Genomic DNA, 19,722 nt, shown 5'->3' on the forward strand with positions numbered 1-19,722 from the left:
CTTCTTATAAGCTCCCATCATATAGTTGTGATATAAAAATTGCTGAAGAAAAATAAGAGGCAACTCAATGGGCCTGTTTTTAGAGAATAAGAGGTTGCTAAAGAAAATGGCTAGGGTGTCAAATTGACAAAACTGTGAGACATAGTTATGGATATCAGAGTTAGGGGCTTCTTTCTCTTGTTGATTGACTCTTGCTGCCAATCCTGTTTTCCATGTCAAAGCATCGAAATTGTTGTCATTTCATCCGTGAATACCTGGCCTAAGATTTCCTCAAATTAATTAATTTCAAATCTCAGCACCAAAAAGCAGATCTGTTAATAAAGATTCTGCCCCTTACTCAGTTTCACATTTTACTGCCCAAGCTGGGGGTTTTGAACTAGTTAGTTAACTTAAGGTGGTAGTTGATGACTTAATGATAGTAATGGCAGTTAATGGTTTTTTCAGTTAAGCTTAATTGGTTAGTTAGTTATACTTCAGTTAACACTTACACTTAGGTTAGTTACTCCAAGCTTATTGCAACTATTTGCATATTTCATTATACTGTAACCACACACTAGTCAATCAGTTCAGCATTCTTTCCAATTTCTCTTCCTGCATCCCAACTGGTGGCCTAGGAATTGTCACACATGCTCAGCTAATAGTATGAGTATTTTTTTTCACACGTTATTTACACACTCAATAACTTTTTGAAAACTTAAACTTTTGAAAGTATAATTTTTTTATTATAAATTACACTTTCAGTAGCAAAACTTGAAATTGTGTTAAAATATGTACAAATGTATAATGTATAAAGTAGCTCAAATCAATTTCTATACTTTTCTTCATCCACTTACATAATTCATATAAATTATTCACTTCAAGTATCTCAAATACTTTAAGACAAAGTTGCTTTTGTGATCCTGCCATAATGGTTGGTCAAACTCTGGTCTAATTGGTTCAAAACATCATTCATCTTTTACTAATTATGGCTGTGTATTTTCCTGAATACGACAAAGGTTATATCAGGTGTTCCATAGTAAATAGACCAGGCATGTGAGAGGGGTGCCACATCTCATACAGGGAATTAACCCAATTTGGTAAAACACTTACAACCATTCCTCTTAATGACCATGCACCTCCATTCATAGTGGAAGTTCTAAATTTAGCCATGTTTGGTAAAACAGTTGTATTGTATGTTATTATGTTGACTAAGTCTTATTATCAACAAAAAGGAAACCTATGATACTAAATATGGCATTTCCTTAAGCATATCCAAACTATTTAAAAGCCAAGCTCTTAGGCCTTTGTATTTGATAACAATCTCCATTCTCAGTGTAATTCCAAAGCCAGAACAAACCCATTCTCATAAAAATATACAAACATTCTACAACAATGGCTGATGATCCACAAGATGTAGCTGACAGGGAGCGCATTTTCAAGCGATTTGATGCCAATGGCGACGGCAAAATCTCTTCACAGGAGCTTGGTGAAGCTCTTAAAGCACTTGGATCAGTTACCGCTGAGGAAGTGCAACGGATGATGGCTGAAATTGACACAGATGGGGATGGCTTCATTTCATATGAAGAGTTTATAGATTTTGCTAAAGCTAACCGTGGCCTGGTGAAGGATGTGGCCAAGATTTTTTAAGTTCTTTTTTTTTCGTACAATTACAACATCATTGTATTAATCATTTATGAATCTATGATAATGATAGGTTGATTATTGTTAGCCTCTTTATGTGATTGGTTTATCTTGTGTGCTTTATTATGAACCATGGTCCTTGATCTTCACTACGAGGTAGTTGAGATGCTGTAATCATAAAGGGGGCCTGCACTGCTTTATAACAAAATGCCAGGGTAGTTGTGTATCAATATCTTAGTGCATCTTGACATAACCCATCTTTTGATTTAGGATAACTTTAAAAAATAAGAGGTAATAATTAAGCTGTTGAATGCTCTCGTGTGAATATTTCTTATATTTACTCATGTTGCGATTTGGTGTGTACAGCAGATATTGAAACATAAATTTATCAAAAGACAAACCTTGCTTAATATATTACCTTAATTTTCACCTATTCTCACCATTTTTCTGTGTTTCTTTTTAATCTTATGCTACTTTCTGGATTTAGGAAATCTTGGAGAGTGCATGTTTGGAAATCGTTTGAAAACTAAGTGAAGACAAAATCATGGTGGACAAAAGCAACTTCCTTTACCTTTAGCTTCTATCGACCATGATTTTGGTTTCACTAGGAATTTGATCCGAGTTTCCAAACATTCATCAAGTAGATGAGAGGTCTTCTCAATATGAGAAAGCACTCTAAATCAATTAAGCTATCATCCGAATAGCCACTCCACCACCATGTATAAATGCTCTTCATTGAAATGAAAGCTACAACCCCATCCCACCTAAAACATGCATGCTTTGAGAAGGATCAGATAAAAATCGTAAGGTATAATTCTCCAACATGAATTGAACATGAACCACAAACAAAGAATGAAAATCTATAACACTTTACCCTTTGAGAAAGGGAATGGTAAAGGGAAGATATCTACACACAAATAATCTTCACCTGAGCTTCTATTTCTATTTACAATTTCAAATCCCTCGCATCTAATCTTTAGCACTCTAGTGAGAATCATGTCAAAAAATAAAAAAGTCATTTCAGGGTTCTCACAATGTTTTAACGATCATAGAGATAATCGTCATCCTCAAACTCAGAAACTCCTAGCATTGCCAAGGCCAAGTGACTTTTCATCTCATTGTTTGTTTGTTGTAATTGTGAATAACAATCAATCACGCAGCCATTCGCGAGAAAACTGGACTTCTTTCTTTTGCAGAAAATAGGTTCTTCTTCACCTTTCAGTATTGCAATAATCTCATGTATGCCGGGTCTCCTGGATTCTTCATTTGTGACACAGGCAGCTGCTGCTTCAATCATTCTACCCATTTGATTTGAGAATCTCAAACTGCACTTTAGTTGAGGATCAAGCAACTCTTCAATGGCTCCTTTCCCCTTCTGCAGAAAAGGTTTAGCCTGCAAATGAATATCGGATTAGACGTGTCAACAAGACCACACCAATTTGAAATTATTATGCTTAAACTTCATGCAGTGCTGAAATTACTATACTTAAACTTCACGCAGTGCTGAAATTACCAGCATTAATGTTGTCATAAAGGCCAAACAATTGGTCTGAGTTGAATACTATAAAGGATAGACACGATTCATTCACTATGTTAAAATTGCAATGCACATAATTAAACTCTGCATTAATATCATTTATCCACTCAAAAAGTAAGCTCTTGATGCATTTCAAAATATGCAGCACATACACTCTTGCTAAACACAGTTCGATCTTAGTAAAGCGAGTGATTCAAGATCGCCCACAGCCTTCATTATTCTGACTGAATTTTATAAGATTTTACTATTTAAGAGACCAATATAATACACTAAGACATATTAGAAATATTAAAACACATTAGAAAGATAACATTTTTCACGGTTTTAACCTATATTAAGTCTGATTTTTTTTCTAAGTTAGGTCTGATCTTAGAACTAGATAAAATGAACAACTTTCGATTTCCTTTCAATTTTTAATAGGAGTAATCAGTTAGGCTATCACATTGTTTTGTGATCTAGAAGCAACAAACTAAGGTGAAATTGACACCATAGCTTTAATGCACTATCAGAAAGGAGTATATTGTGATTTATACTAACAATGCTCTGTTTATTCTCAACCACAAACCACAGAAGGAATGAAATCTACCATCTTATAATCAGGAATTACGATAACTTTGCAAGAATTAAAGCATTAACTCACCCATAACACCAAGTTCTCCTCTCCTGCAGACCTTCTTGCTTCAATTGGCTTCCGGCCAGTAATTAGTTCCAATAAAACCACTCCAAAAGCATAAACATCTGTCTTATCCGATACTTTCCCATGTTGGAAATATTCAGGAGCCAAATATCTATTAGGAAAGCAAAGTTATAGAAAGTTTAGATTTCAGTAATTACAAAATATGAAATGAAATAAATAACAGAAACAAACCAAAACTTTGAGGAATCAACATGAAGGGCTTAAGTTTATACCCAAAAGTTCCTTTGACAGTTTTGCATAGGAAAGGAACCGAAGGTGCTGAAGTCCATGTAGCTAATCCGAAATCACATAGCTACAAGATTACAAAAACAATCAGATTGACTTGTATCATTGTATCAGACAATCTCCACAGTACTAAGTGCATGTTTGAGAATCCTCTACAATTGATTCTAAAGTCAGAATCAACTATGGGGAGAAGCTTCTGAGAGTAGTTTCTAGGTACCAGAATTGATTCTGAGGAAAGAGAAGTTGATCCAAACATGCTATAAACACAAGTATACAATTAATTCACAGGAAAACGTCTCACCTTGGGAGTCTTCTTAGAAGAAAGCAGAATGTTTGAGGGCTTAATGTCCCTGTGAACAACACATCTCTCAGTTCCACTATGCAGATAAGCCACAGCTTCTGCAATCCCAATTGCAACCTTGTACCTCACAGACCACGGAAGTGGTGAACTACCCTTCCTCCTCCCTGTGAAACAGCCATGTTAGAATCAGTTAAATCCATCAATTTCAAATTCAAAACCTCACATAACATGATCCACAGAAATTTTGAAAACCCACATACCATGCAAGTGACGCTCCAAGCTCCCCCCTGAAACATACTTGTAAACCAAAAACAAACCCTCCTCAGGGTCAATACAAAAACCCACAAGGGGAACCACGTTTGGGCTATGAAGTGAGCTAGCAATCATCAATTCTCTACAAAAAGCCTTGGCAGATTCCTTGTCTTCCTTATCCAACTGTTTAATAGCCACAGCAGTTCTCAAAATCCCAACTCTTCCCCTAAAAACACAGCTCAATGCCCCTCTTCCCAACACTCTACCTACACAAACCATAACAAAAGGAACCACCTATGATTAAACAACAACAACAACAACAACATAACACCACAAAAACCGAAACAAAACAAAAACAAAAAGAAATTACCTTTAGAAAAATTCCTAGTAGCAGAAACAATTTCACCATAGCTGAACCTGATCAAAGAGTGAGCAACAGGTGATATGCTCTTCTCCAACGACTCAATTCTCCTCCATTTCATCTCCCTAGCACGAGATTCACTCACCCCATTATCCAAATTCACCATCAAAACCGTTGCAGCATTGGAAGAACTCATGTTCAGGGACTCCAACTCCACCTGAGAACAAAAGCTGAACCTGAAAGAAGAATGAACCGATTGAGGGTCAGCATTGGGCAATTCCACTCCACCGCAGCCACCAGATTCCGCAAGCAACCAAGCCTTGTTGTGCTCCAAACTCATCTTCTTCTTGTCGCCGTCGCCGCCGTCGTTTTCGTGGTGAATAAGGTTCCTGTCGGAGCTTCCCCGGCGGCGGGAGGGGTGGGAAACGCAGGCGAAACTGAAATCCCAGATCATTTTTCTCAAAAAGTTTCGAAATTTGAGCTTCTTGAGGTCACTGGAGTGATGACCTGTAATGGGTACAAATGCTATAGAAGATGAAGAAGAAGAGTGTGGTGGAGTGTTTTGAGCATTTGAAAATTCTCTGGAATCAGTGCAAGTTTCTTGGGAGAAACCCATTTGCAAATTGCACAGAAATCTAGAAATTGAAAAAGGGTAGAGTAAAACACACACACACTCTCACACAGAGTCACAGAGAGAGAGAGAGAAGAAAAACATGGAAAAAGTGAAAAAGCTAAAGGAGGTTTTGCTTGTGGGGTGGGAGAGAATTGTTTTTGGAAAGGAAGAGAGATGGGAAGGGAAGGAGTGTATAAATAATAATTGAAGAAATTTGGATATTTAAAGTAATGGTGAATGGTGCATGCTTTGGTTTTCAGATCAGAGTGGGAGAAGGTGGGAACTGAAAATGTAGGGATGGGTTGGGTTGGGTTGGGTTGGGTTAGGAGGCATGAAGAGAATCTTTGATGTTTTTAATTGGTGAAGGGGACAGGGAACTCACAAGGCAACATCATTGGCTTGACAGAGGATTTGGCTACTTTAAACTTGTACTATCATAGTAATTGTTAATTGATAAACTAATTATTGAGATTTCTAAGATATTATTATAATTATAATTATAATTTACCAATAAGATAAGATGTTAGCCTAATAGCTGAAAAGATAATTTTCCATAAGAATGATAAAACAAGTTCAAATTATAGCTAAATCATTTACTAAGATGGTCAACCATAGTAACACACTCTAGAACTAGTTTACACCAGTAAAAACTAAAGTAATATTATAATTTACTACTATCATATATTTTTTTGTTTAAAATTACTAAATTAATGTAGAATTTAAATTATTTTCTATAAAGAATAAGATGGAGTAAAGGATAAGATGGGGTCTTTATTTCTCTTTAAAGGCATATTTATGACTGTTTTGACCATCATAAATTTTTTTGCGTATTAAATAAATGAAAGTCATATTGAAAAATAAGATTTTAAATGAGAAAGCATAAGTTATACTACTACTACTATCTTTTAATTACGACTTAAAATATAGTGAAAATATTTTTAAGTCTTCATTAATTTAGTAATTTATCACAAATTAAACTATTTGTGTGTGAAAAAAGACAAATAATGAAGTATGAGCATCTGAATAATCCTTTACATAAACTTATAAGCATGTGAGTCTCATATGTATAATATTTTTTCTAGTCAGGCAATGAGTTTAATAAAAAAAAACACTTTGATTTTTATTACTTAACTAGACCCATTTTTAAATTTGTAATTTTAATTTAAATGTTGTTCCCACAGATGATTACACCTTGGTCACCTTTATAACCCACAATAGCTCGGACGTTATATGTGTAGACGCCCATAGTTAAGGAACTGTTATTTCAGCAAATGATTAGACCTTATTGCCTTCATGAACCACAGTAGCTCGAACATAATCATCATTGTCCAAATCAAAGTTAATGGCCATCCAAATTATCGAGATACGAGCCTACCAATAGTTGATGGTCGCGCCAACGACTCAATATATACCTTGGTTGAATGATGGTGCTAGTCGCCCACCAAACAACTGAGACACGAGAATATTAGCCCAGACACATTTAACATATCCCTTCAAGTAACCAAGATATGAGAGCATCAACCAACTCATCTCATGAATTCCCCGAAACTGCCGACAGGTGAAGACTTTTTAACAGACTTTCCAAGACATCCGAGAAATAACCGAGCCACCCACGCGAACAAGGTCAGTAGGAGCAACACCTGATTGTGACACATATTGTCACAGTACCTCAGTGAAATCAAGTAAGGGAACTATGGTAAACTATGAAGGAACATCATTCCCGCCCTTAGAACCACTGACCCGCTTGTCAAATATTGGACGCTGCACTCAAAAATGGGCTGGCAACTAGCCCGCTTAAATCCTCACAGAATTTGGGGAACATGCACTATATCAAAGGGACCACAATGAAGGGTTTTGATCGCGGGTACGAGGTGGTTCTCAATACCCCTCGATCCCCACGCTAAAGTAGACATGCGATGTTGGCACGAACATTGTGCCTTTAGCAGGCGCTCGACCTAGACACTCCCCATTGTTGTAAGAGAGGTTGTGTGAGACATTGATGTTATCTTAGCCTCCCCGATCTATTTAAAGAGATTAAGAAGAGAGTGAAATGTATGTTTTCTAGTTCTCAAGTTCTTCAGTGTTATCTGATCACATCCTTTGCTTACTTGGGCATTAGAGTGTCCTCACATGCATCACCAGCAGGAAGGCTTCAACCTCATCTCTAACGTGAAGAGTTCCGAAGCTAAAGTCTACCACACCAAGCATTCACCGTTTCCTGATTAAACACGTGTATAAGTGACAGGGCCGACCCTGGGCCTGTGCAAGCAAGCCCACAGCCCAGGGCCTCCAAAAAGAAGGGGCCTAAAAAAAAATCCCATTAAACTTTCCCCTAAAATAAAATTTAGTTATAATAATTAATGTTCAAGATGTTATTAATGACTTGAGCTGGTCTAGTGTTTAGTAACTATGTATGTTACTTTTATGTACCGGGTTCGAATCCCACACAAACCAACATAATGGTTATGTTGAAATTTCGAACGTTAAAATTATTAGGGATCCATTTTTATTATTTGTCTGTGACCTCCAAAATGTCGGGACCGGCCCTGATAAGTGATTGGTTGGATTTAGTCCGATCAAATGTTTAGTATGTAAAGTACAATGCTTGATACATGCTGTTATTGTACTTTACATACTAAACATTTGATCAGACTAAATCCAACCAATCACTTATACACGTGTTTAATCAGGAAACAGTGAATGCTTGGTGTGGTAGCTAGTTAAATATATTTATTATCATTATTGGTTTTCTCATGGAGTGCAGGGGATCGATTATGGGTATTATCTTAATCCCTTCTGCTTTCGCAAAAATAAAGATTAAGAGAAATTGTCTTTTAATTGTTTTCAGGTAAAGAGGTTTTTTATTCTTCTTTGCTAAGTGGGAAAGAGACAAAATCAAATGACACAAAGGTATACGTATGAGTAATATATAAAGATAATAAAAACAAATACACATATAGTGGCGTCTGGGACATAGATTCTAATTGCTTGGTTCTTTGAACGGGACATGGAAGCAAGATCAACAGGCTTGTACACATATGCCACTGGCTTTGCAGTTTGGTGACCATCCAACGGTTCCCGACCCCAACAACCACCACCCATGAGGCCATGACAACCCAGCTTCGCTAGCTTTGTTTTATATCTCGAATTTTAATTAGTTAAGCAAGACATTGTTTAATTCCATGATATGGAAGGTTAAAAAATTGTCTTCACATCACGACACAATTGTGTTCCATATCATTCATGGGGCAATTCCATATGGTATTTTATCATAAATCATGTTAAAAACCGATCTGAATCATGTTTTTACGACTAATATTTTATCCATATTATTTATTATTTACAATATATTTCATATATATGTTAATTAAAACTATTTTACCGGGAAGTTTTTTAAAGTTCAGAACTATATCTTTCTTGTCGTCACTAATTTATGTGATATGAACAAATAAGTGATTAATTCAAGTGGTATGTGTCTAATTTCTCTTAATTAATATCTCATATTCAAATTTTATAAATGAAAAAAACATATTCACTAAGAGAATAGCCCAACCATGCATGTTGTTAATCTTTTTCACTCAAATAAAGGTTTCTCTCATGTTCAAAAAATAAGATTGTTTCTCATGTATTAGAAAAAATTCAATTTTTTTTTTGTCCCGGGTAGTATTAGATGTGATTATAATATTTTGCAATGATCAATTCATTTGTAATAAATCAAGAGAATGGATTGAATCGAATACAAATAATCCGTACCGGTCATTAATAATGGCAACACGATGCAAACGCAATATGAGTAATATCATCACTTAAAAAGTCTCAAATTGGTTTCAAGCTATCTTTCAAACATGATTGTGAAGCCTGGTTAGTTCACGAGTGGCAGTAATGGGTCATTGGGTCAGTTGAGACTTGAGGTCTAGAATAGTCAATTAAGGCATGCAATGAGAGGAGGACCATCCTGATGTGTTGGCATGACACTTGGGAAAGTGTCGGTACCCGAATCAAACCTACTAATTAAGAATATGATTTGGGAGTGATTAATTAGGACAACAACTTTCTCTCATTCATTAAAGTCGTCGTGGGAAATTATTAGAATTAATTCTAATCATAGAAAATAAACCATAGAACTAATATATGCATATTTACCCATCGATTTAAAAGTCCAAAATGTGCATTTTTTTCAAAACATTGGATCATGCACATCTATTTTATTTGGTTAAGTATCACATCTAATTATATTTAAATATCTATTTTTTTTGTTAAGCATCGATCACATCTATTTATATTTAAATTGTTTACATAAATTGATATTTAAAAAAAATGAAATTCAATTCTTACTCAATAAAAACTAATATGAATCTGGTTCTTTATATTTTGGATATTATCCAAAATTTAATTAGAGTTATTTAATTGACAATAGTATATATAGTCAACTTTTATGTTTGAGGCTGAAAATATTATACACGACTCATTTCCTAGCTAGATGTAGATATATAGGTTTCCTACAACTTAGTTTTGAAGACTGGGTACTCATTAAAATGTTTATTGCCTGTTTTGTAGTTTACTGACTTGTTTTATAATTTTTCATTATCTGTCTAAACCAAAATGAGGACCTTCTCCATCTAATGCATTTTTTTAGAAACCTTTTCTAAATTACAAGAAAGTAGGAAAGAAATAGAATAATGTTCTAGCACGTAATATGTTGAGAGGTGTCCTGACACACATAATAATTTAATTGAATACTTGGCCCAAAAAGTTAATTGAGTGGATGGATCATTTAATTTTATAAATTTCTGTCAAATATAAAATTTAGGCTTAAATGCAGTTTTAATTCCCTTAGTATATATCATCATGATTGAGTGATTTTAGTCCCCATATTTTTTTTTGGCAATTTTGGTCCTCCTAATATTCTAATTAAATGAGATTTGGTCCAACCATGGATTTATCTTCAAATTTTTAACCGCCGTGGCAACTTTTTAGAAACGTGGACCATTAAAAACTGTCACGTGACTGCAACCTTGTTCTTCTAGGGGTTGAATTTGTCACCCATTTTAGAGTAGGGAAATACGGAAATGTCATATTCTTAATTACTTCGAAATCTCACTTTCCAAAGTACTTAGCAAACTCACTTTCCTAATTAGTGAATTTATTTGTTTAAGTAGACCAATGATATTTAAGATAAATGATTTAACACAAAATTTACCTAACGTCGTTTAAATGTAAGAGTATAGATTATATTGTAGGTCAATTAAATATACTTGTAAGTTAGGAGCTCTTAGAAGTAAATTTTTTGTAAAATTGTCTAAAATATTACAAATGATGTGATATTAACACCCCCTGTTTTTAAGTACTTAGGCTTCGTTTGGTAGAGAAGAGAGAGATAGAGAAGAGAGAGTAGGGAAGAGAGAAGTTGAGTAGAGAGAAATATAGTGGATTTAGAGGTTGTTTGGTATGATAGAGATAAAAGAGAGAGAGAAGAGAAAGAATGACGTGTAAAGTTATATTTTGTATAAAAGTACAATTTTATCTTAACATATATAATATTAAAAATAGAGATAGTGATAACTTTAAGGGCAAAACAGGAAAGAAGAAAAAGTAGCATCACTTTATTGATTTCTCTTCAAATTGAAGAGACACCAAAAAGCATCCCATCTCTCTCTCCACGGTCCCTCTCTCCTCTGTACGATTCATACCAAACAAGGTTGGTATTGCCATCTCTCTTCCAATTCTCTCTTTAGCATCTCTCTCTCACATCTCTATGCAAACAAACATAGTGTTAGGGAACTTAGTTTCTGAAGTACTTAGGGAACTTAGTTTCCAAAGCCATTACAACTAGAATTAACACCCCATGTTTTTAAGTACTTCAGAACTTGACCTCCCGAAGTACTTAAATACGTGAAAGTGGACGCATTGCCTGATTGTAATGTGCTTCGGGACTTCCCTATCCGAAGTGCTTCGGAACTTGAGATCCCTAATGGTCCTGATTGCAATGTCGCTAAGTTCTTCCATTACTCCTCACTTCATCATCACTCTTCTTCTCCTTCCCTTTGTAACCCTCAATCCTGCTTGACTTGGATTATTTATGTTATTTTGCTTGTCTTGGATTTTGTAACCCTCTTCATTATTGTAGGCTTTATGACTTGGTTTCACTCACAACTTAGGAATTTAAGTTTTCAAAGTACTTCGAAATTTAAGTTTCCAAAGCACTTCAGATGTATAAACTTCGAAGGGAACTTATGGCATTTTTTTAAATGTCTAGGGTGCTAGATCCTATCCATGGGGTGACAAATCTAATTCCCGCTCTTCTAATCTTCTCCACCAACACTTGCGACCTCATCCCTTACGACACAACCGCCGTACCAAATTTCATTGACCCTGCGACCTTCCTCAACCCAGCCCCATGGTGAAACTTCAGCAAACCACCATACCCAACACCTAAACCAGCGCCGCCCTTGTAGCATCGACACAAACCATCGCATCACCGTCATACTGCACCTCCACCCAATCAACATTGCAAGATAGAAAACCAGTCACACGATTGAACAACCCTGTTCATACTGTGAAGTCTTGGAGTTAAAGCTATTGCAGAGGAATTGAAGAGCTATTTGGTTTTGTGAACCCAACCTATTTGTCTTGATCTGTGTCTACAACAAACATATCGTTTTATTTATAAGCCACATCCAATTTATTGGTCAATCTTGTCCAGGTCAAGCAGTACTCTAAATTTGAAGTTGCTATACTTAGTGTGTATCTCCAGGTTAGGGTATTGCGTGGGCATTATGATGCTGCCAACTAAGAGTCTTAGACACTCAAGTAGTTAGTAAATGATGTAAGTCATCATTAAATATGCGTTGATAAATACAGATAATTTACATACTCATGTATCAAGCATATTAGGACATAATGCACTCATTATGTGTTGAAAGAGAAATTCGAGCAACAAATTCGTTTAAAGACGCATTCTAACATAGTTATTATGATTGAAGTCAACATATTTTCTAAAGAGTGAGAGAAATAGATTAATTTTTTCAAATAAGATTAATCAAAACAAATGGGTTAGAGTGTGTCTTTGAAAGAACATGTTAACATGCACTCCCTATAGAAAAATTGTAGAATTAAGCAAATGCTAATTTTGATGATGAGTTAGTCTTTGTTGTCGTTTGCGCTTGTCATTCAGCATGAACCCTTTATTAATTTTCTATCTAACCATCGCTAATCACACTTTACCCACTTGATGAATATCTGAATTATTTGGATAGATATGTTTAACAACTTATATTACATTGCATTTGCACTTGGTTATTGGCAAAGGCTTTCCGCTTGTCTTACAATGGAATTAAGCCACGAACTTTCTTCTTGTTGGGTTTTATTTTGTCAAGCTACATCTATTTACAAATTTTACGAAGTAAACAATTTAGGTTTGGTAATGTTTCATTTTCCTTAAACATCTCCTAAGATTCAGCGGATCTTCTAAATATAAAGTGACTGTGTACTACCGATTAGAAAAATATGATATTTCATTCATTAATTCACCAATTATAGATGTTTCAACAAATGAACTAGTACAAACTACTAAAACTATCGCATTTCGTGACCAGTTGTTTATGCTTAGTGTGAACACCCTTAATGAGGGAATTAGGGTGTGCTTGTTTTTCAGTTGGGGCATCCAAAAGTATTTTCAGGTCTTATGTAACTTTGTGCCACTATGTTTGGCAAATTAAAAACCACATTCACCAAACTCACTTTTAGCCCTAAACGAACTTTCATCTCAACTCTCCAAATTGTCACTTCTACATTCATCCAGCATACTTTCAACCCCAAACTCTATTTTGAAATTAAAGTATTCAAACATAAATCGCATTACAACTAACCCACATTGATCCAAACTCTGTTTTGTAAATCCACATTCACTCAAACTCTGTTTTGCAAACTGAAATCCAAACACACACTTAGTCATTACTATTGATGGTGAATATCATGGTCTCTCCAAGAAATAACAAGAGCGGCATCACACCATCACACCCAACAGGGAGACATTATAAAAATGACTGGCATGCCTATCAAGTCATAAGGATTAAGGAAATTAAATTTGACAAGTTAAGAAATAACCTCTATCGTGTATCTTACTAATGCATCCCCACTTTAGAGTACAATCTTATAGATTAAGGAAATTAAATTAATCTTATGATAATGCACTATAATACAGCCATGAGCTAAAATAAGGAAGTGCCATTAATAGTATGTCTGGCACTCTGAACAAAAAAATTCGACCAAACATAACCATTTTTTATGTAAAAGACTTGAACATTAGGCAGGTGGGTAACTATATGATCCTAGATTCCTAGTATGATTAAACAACTATGCTAATAATGAATAACTTTAAATGGATAATTATTCCAATACTTGTGTTTGGAATTAATTTCTTTAATATTGTTGGATCCATGTGATTTGATGCATTTCTTTGCAAATATAGGTAAGAGCATTTACCCTCAGCCTCACGTTCACGCAAAGTGAACATCAAGAAATTCGTGAACCACTCAAGGAAGGAAATGGTTATGGACATGGTAGCTTTTCACGAATTCCCACAACAATCAGAAATATGCCATATATTCAATTTGGCGTGACTAGATTCTCTAGATAAGTTTTTTCTAATGGATTCTTAATTATATAGTCACTTGCATGAGTTTACAATACATTGTTATATTTGAAGTGCAGTCTAGCTTTTAGAAATGAAAACTGGTATTGCCGTATTGGGTTGCTTTCACATTGAGCCGGTTTGAAATTGTTTTTTGTTTTTAAAAGTAGAAAATTTAAAAACCTGTTTGTTTTTAAAAAAGTGTTTTCGAAATCAATTTCTCAATTTCAATTTTTAAAACTAAAAAAACAGACCTACTGAATGGAATTTTTAACTAAACAAACATACTCTAAACTAGTGACGCAGCATAACTCAATTGGTATTTCCTATAGCTATTTCCTATAGATATTGTCAAGAGATGCAGTTGTGTAAAGCATCAATCTCCACCATTTTAAATTCCTTCCCTAAAATCCATACTCTAAGGTTTAAAACAAAACTTAGGATAGCTATATTATCATTCTGTAGGTCATACATTTTAGGCAGTATTAGGTTTTAGCATTAGCCAGCTGATATAATGCCTGAACATTAAAAGTTAAGTTGAACTAAGTCTGCAGTTTCATTTATTATCTATTATCAAATCGTCTTGATATCAAAACCTGTTCTCAATCAGGTAAATACCACTTTCAATAATGTGGTCAGGGCCTCACTAAATTTTGAAACCCTATGATAATGATAGTATAATACCCTATTCTGTTCTTTGCTTTTATAATTCTCACATTAAATGGATTGAAGTATTCTGATGTTCAAACTTCAAAACCATGAGTATAATTTTCTTTGCAAGCATGACCCTGGTGAGGTAAGTTGCATTAGCACTGATTGGCAAAAAAAATTCACCGATCCCTTATGAGAAGGTTTTTTCTCCCTTTCCTGCCATCAAATCCATACCCTTTGGTCCTGCAGAGAGTAAAGGTAAATCGTTAAGGGTCACATATCCAGTTGAAGTGCAGCTGAGTTAAACATTCGGATTCAGCAAAGATAAAACACTGATTAGCATGAGCGTAACAATTTCCAGTGAATACAGTAGAATTTTGGTCAAGAGTGTTAAGTGGAATTTGTAACAGAAATTAAACAAAAGTCTATTCAACAAGTAGTCTATGACATAATGACAAAGACCGTATGGTATTCAAGTAACAATAATAATTTCACCACTGACCACAGTCACACACTAAGGTGACGCCAGAAAAAGAAGAGTGCTTCATCGATACCAAACACCACATAAGGTGATAAGCCTTCAGTTGGAAAGATATCATGCAAAAGAACAAACTGATTTGTCAAGCCGTAAAGAGGCGATTTTGAAGATCAGTAGACCACAGACCAATTCCAATCGCTATCATTTTTTAATATACATCCATAACAAGATTATGATCTCAAATAGTAAATACAGTTATTACCTCAAAAAAATGAAATACAGTTATAGACAAATACTAGAAGCACAAGGTGCTCACGACCAATAACAATAACCTTATTATATTTAGCTTAATCCACACAAGTCAAGGAAAGATAAAACAGGCCAATTAGTAAAAGTAGAACTGAAGTTTTCAAGCAGAGTTGCCAAAACTAAATTTATGTATAAATGTGACACTGCCATGATGCCTCAAACATGGTAGTCAAAATCTGGATTTTATCCCAAAATCCTATGATCATGCAATTATTGAGTTTGATAGTGACTTGGTGGAATGAAAAACCCTAATCCAGCTAAATCTCAAAATCGCAGCAAAATCTTGAATAACGATTTGGAAAAAACCCGGATATGAATCTGGTTTATAACTTGTTTCCTTATTTGACATTATTCCACTAATAGTCTAACCCTAAAATTTTAGTTGCTTCTGCTTCAACCCTACAGATTCTTCCGCAAGTGAGATTGTTTATCATCTTCCTGGAGCTCCATCGGTGAGATCCCAATTCCTTCTGTTCGTGTGTTCTCGGTTTTCCAGCGAGTTCTAGGTTTATTGTTCCTTCCTACTCTGTTCCGCAAGTTCTCCAAGGCACATTTGAAAGATTCGACAGCTAGATTCTACAATTAGAACATTACCATTTACTATTTAGTTTAGGTGTTTAAGTTTTATGCCTTGTAACTCATTAAAAAATGATCTATGGTGTTGGAGTTATTAACATTTTAAGTGCTTTATGGCGTGTGCATGACATTCTTATGGAATATGAGTTATGATTTGTGAGTGCAACTTTATTTTAGTGTTTTTAGTTATTTAAAGTTCTTTTTCTTATTTATGTTATTTTATATGCATGTTTGTGTGTGTGTGTGTGTGAGAGAGAGAGAGAGAGAGAGTGTACATGCATACGGATTTTGCAAAATCTTTATGATTACATTTAAAATTTCCACCCCCTTCCTGATTAAAGACAAAATCCTGATTTTGACTACCTACCATGGTCTCAACTCTCAACCTCTTAAAATAAAGCCTATGTATTATGAAAGTGATGAGGATTGAGGAGAACTCATAGACAAAGTCTAAATGATTTCAATAGAATAGAACATATATTATAAGACTTGAAGGGTGTGCTCATTGACACCTCAACAAGATCACTCAGATAATCATTTACAGAAACTGCAGGTCCATAAAACCATTTTGACAAAATAAATCTACTCACTTCATATCTCATATGTTCAACTGCAACTTTTTTTCTCACAAGTAAGGGTAGCAAAGACCAAAAAGTGTGAAAATCAAAGCAGTAAGGCATAAATACCCAAAATTCATAATATAGTTAAAATCAGAACATTTGACGAAGAAAAACCTAGGGTGGTAAATAGATAAAGTTTTTGATAATATATGCCCCCTGAAACCAAAACCAGCATAAATTTCATCCCTGCTTTCAGAGTATTCTATGAGATCCCAGTTGGATCTGTTTCAGTAACTATATGCAGATATGACGCATATGCAATTAAGAAACAAAGTATTATATTGCTCAGCAGAGACAAAGTAACTACTTCAGATGTCTTTTCCTTAGCAAGTCTATACATACACATATATATGACATAAGATGAAACTAAAAATCTCAATTCAGCATAGATATTAAGATATACAATTATAGCAAAACCCAACTAACCTAATGCGATTTCCACTTTCTCAAAAGCTCTTCATACACAAATTCTTTTCTTCCTTTGACAAGGCTGTGTTTCAACTTAGACAATGTGGAAGAGGTTAGCTTGATCCCTCTGCCAATCATATCCTCAGCATACTTAACCGCTTCCGGGACCCTATCAAGATCCCTAAGCCCTACAACCAGTAAATTCGCGGTATCCTCTAAATCCCTCCGGTAATGCTCCACCTCGCACTTCCAAACTTTCATCGCCATGAAGGCATCCCTGTTATCCAAGTAAATCCTAATAGCGGAGTCACAGTTAGGCTGGTCCGGCACACACTCATTCTTCACCATCTCACTGAACACCCTGCTGGCATCCCTCAATTTCCTGCCCTTGATCAAGAACCGAAACATCAAGTTATAAGTCAGCGAATCCGGGAAAGCCCCTCGATAAACCATGTCATCCATCATCTTCCTAGCTGTTTCAAGATCATTGTGATAGAAATACAAGGCGAGCATGGAATTGTACATCGAAGTTGTCGGCTGCAAGGTCGTCTTCCTCCCCAACATAACCTCCCAAAAGAACTCAGCCATCCTCACATCATGATCCTTCACACACTGCTCAAGTGCAGCCTTGTAGAACCTCAACCCCGGGTAACACCTTCGATCTCTCATGGAATCGAAGAACTTAACAGCCTCGCGAATCCCATCAGGCCCCTTAATCAAAGTACACAAAAATGAATCATAAGCAGGCTCATTGGTAGGGTCCCAACCACTCTCAATCACCATCTCAGCAAAAGTCTCTTTAGCACCAACAGCATTCCCTTCCCTCTCCCACCCTTCCATCAAAATGGCATAGGTGTCACCATCAGGCCTAATTTCCTTCTTCACATCCTGCAAATAGTCATAAGCCTCTAGGGTTTTCCCACCACTGCACACAGCACTCATGAGCGTGTTCAACGCCACGACATCCCTCACGCACCGGTAATTCTCCATCACCTCGAAGGTGGAGATAGCATCCCCGGGGAGCCCCGCCGCGACATAGCTGCCAAACACGGAGGCAAATGTGGCTAGCGAGATGAGCCCAGGGCGCTTGGCCATGGAGTTGATGGCGTCCCACATTGCGTCGAAGAGGAGATTCTTGCCGAGGACATCGACGACGAGGTTCCAGGAGTAGGGGGTGTGGTCATGGAGGAGGCGGTGGCCGGCCCACCGGAAGAACTTGACGGCATGCGAGGGGATGTCGTAGGAGAGCTTGAGGACGTCTTCGACATCGTTTTGGGTGACCCTGATGCCGGAATCTTCTAGGGCTTTCTCGACGGCGACGGAGGGGGTGGTGGAGATGATCTCGAAGAGGGTTTGGGTTTTTGGTGACAGGGTTTTTGGTGGCGGTGGTGTTGCGGAGAGTGGCATGTTGTGGCGGTTGAAGAAGGTGAAGGAGAAGGAGAAGGAGAATTCGATTGAAGAAGAAGAAGAAGAAGAAGCAGCAGCAATTCGAGGTAATGAACAACAACAAATTAAACAGGTTCTTCTTCTTCTTTCCCTTTACTGGACTTGTTTTTTTAATGTTTGCTTTCTTACTAGGGACTAGGGAGTATAAGCTTTGATAATAGTAATTCTAATAAAATTAAATATTATACAATGTTTCGTTATACTCTGTTATTTATAATTTTGTTAAATTAATATAATCTTATGTTTCGTGAGATATTAAATAATGAAAGATAGTATAAAAATAAGGATGGTGTTAATGGAGGGTGAAGATGTTGGCGGCCGAGGTGGCAGCGACGGTGATGACAATGGTAGTAATGGTGGTGGTGATTGAGTTTGGTGGTTGTGACCGTGGTTGTAGAGGTGACAATGATGATGCAAGTGGCGGCAGTGGAGGCGGTGGTTGTAGCAGTAGTGGTGGAGAGTAGTGTGGTGGTGGTAGTGTCGTACCAGGGGTTCGAGTGGTGGCGGCGGTGACAATGTTGGAAGGTGATGATGGTCGTGGTGGTGGTAGCAGTGGTGGTGGAGGGTGGTGGCGGCGACAATAGTGACGATAGCGAGAAAGTGGCAGCGCCGGAGCCGGTGGTGGGAGGAGAGGCGCCTGCAGTTAGGGGTGTACAAGACCTGGCCTTACCCGCCAACCCGTCCCGGCCCAAGTCTTTAGGGCCGAGTTCAACCCGGCCCGATTATTAAAAGAGACCGGGTTCGGGTTGATCTTCGAGTTACCCAACTTCGGGTAGGGTCGGGTTCGGGTTGACACTCGGGTCACCCGGCCCGTCCCACATATATATTTTATTAAATTTTAATTTGTTATAATGATTAAAATGTGATACATGGTGCTCAAATTTATCTTACCATGTAGATGAAATTAAAATGTTTAACATCTACCTTATGAATTAAATAAACGTTGGTCAAACTATGGACACTTTCATGCTCTAACAAGAGAAAATCATGTGTGTG

At 36.4% G+C, this 19,722-nt stretch overlaps 3 protein-coding genes across 3 annotated transcripts; 1 reads left to right on the top strand and 2 right to left on the bottom strand.

Moving 5' to 3' along the window:
- Positions 1-1,286: 1,286 nt before the first annotated feature.
- On the top strand, positions 1,287-2,017 carry LOC130723445 (polcalcin Nic t 1). The gene has a single exon (XM_057574501.1). The coding sequence runs from the start codon at positions 1,372-1,374 to the stop codon at positions 1,624-1,626; it is 255 nt and encodes an 84-aa protein (XP_057430484.1). The 5' UTR covers positions 1,287-1,371; the 3' UTR covers positions 1,627-2,017.
- A 407-nt stretch (positions 2,018-2,424) lies between these two features.
- LOC130723444 (probable serine/threonine-protein kinase PBL7) lies at positions 2,425-5,904 on the bottom strand. Its single transcript, XM_057574500.1, has 6 exons — positions 5,003-5,904; positions 4,641-4,898; positions 4,381-4,544; positions 4,067-4,146; positions 3,798-3,945; positions 2,425-3,013 (listed from the first exon to the last, which is right to left on the bottom strand). The coding sequence occupies exons 1-6, from the start codon at positions 5,607-5,609 to the stop codon at positions 2,660-2,662; spliced, it is 1,611 nt and encodes a 536-aa protein (XP_057430483.1). The 5' UTR covers positions 5,610-5,904; the 3' UTR covers positions 2,425-2,659.
- Positions 5,905-14,770: 8,866 nt separating this feature from the next.
- Positions 14,771-18,847, bottom strand: LOC130726001 (pentatricopeptide repeat-containing protein At1g77360, mitochondrial-like). The gene is made up of 2 exons (XM_057577201.1): positions 17,299-18,847; positions 14,771-15,132 (listed from the first exon to the last, which is right to left on the bottom strand). The coding sequence occupies exon 1, from the start codon at positions 18,685-18,687 to the stop codon at positions 17,299-17,301; it is 1,389 nt and encodes a 462-aa protein (XP_057433184.1). The 5' UTR covers positions 18,688-18,847; the 3' UTR covers positions 14,771-15,132.
- Between the last annotated feature and the right edge of the window lie 875 nt (positions 18,848-19,722).

This window comes from Lotus japonicus, chromosome 6 (genome assembly GCF_012489685.1).
Source record: "Lotus japonicus ecotype B-129 chromosome 6, LjGifu_v1.2".
NCBI classification, from domain to species: Eukaryota; Viridiplantae; Streptophyta; class Magnoliopsida; order Fabales; family Fabaceae; genus Lotus; species Lotus japonicus.

Bases quoted from the DNA above. Each gene is read 5' to 3' on its own strand.
- LOC130723445 (XM_057574501.1), top strand. From the start codon at position 1,372: ATGGCTGATGATCCACAAGATGTAGCTGACAGGGAGCGCATTTTCAAG.
- LOC130723444 (XM_057574500.1), bottom strand. From the start codon at position 5,609: ATGGGTTTCTCCCAAGAAACTTGCACTGATTCCAGAGAATTTTCAAAT. The intron at 4,147-4,380 runs GTGAGACGTTTT...GTAATCTTGTAG, and splicing joins CTTCTAAGAAGACTCCCAAG to CTATGTGATTTCGGATTAGC. The intron at 3,014-3,797 runs GTGAGTTAATGC...ATTCATTTGCAG, and splicing joins AGGAGAACTTGGTGTTATGG to GCTAAACCTTTTCTGCAGAA.
- LOC130726001 (XM_057577201.1), bottom strand. From the start codon at position 18,687: ATGCCACTCTCCGCAACACCACCGCCACCAAAAACCCTGTCACCAAAA.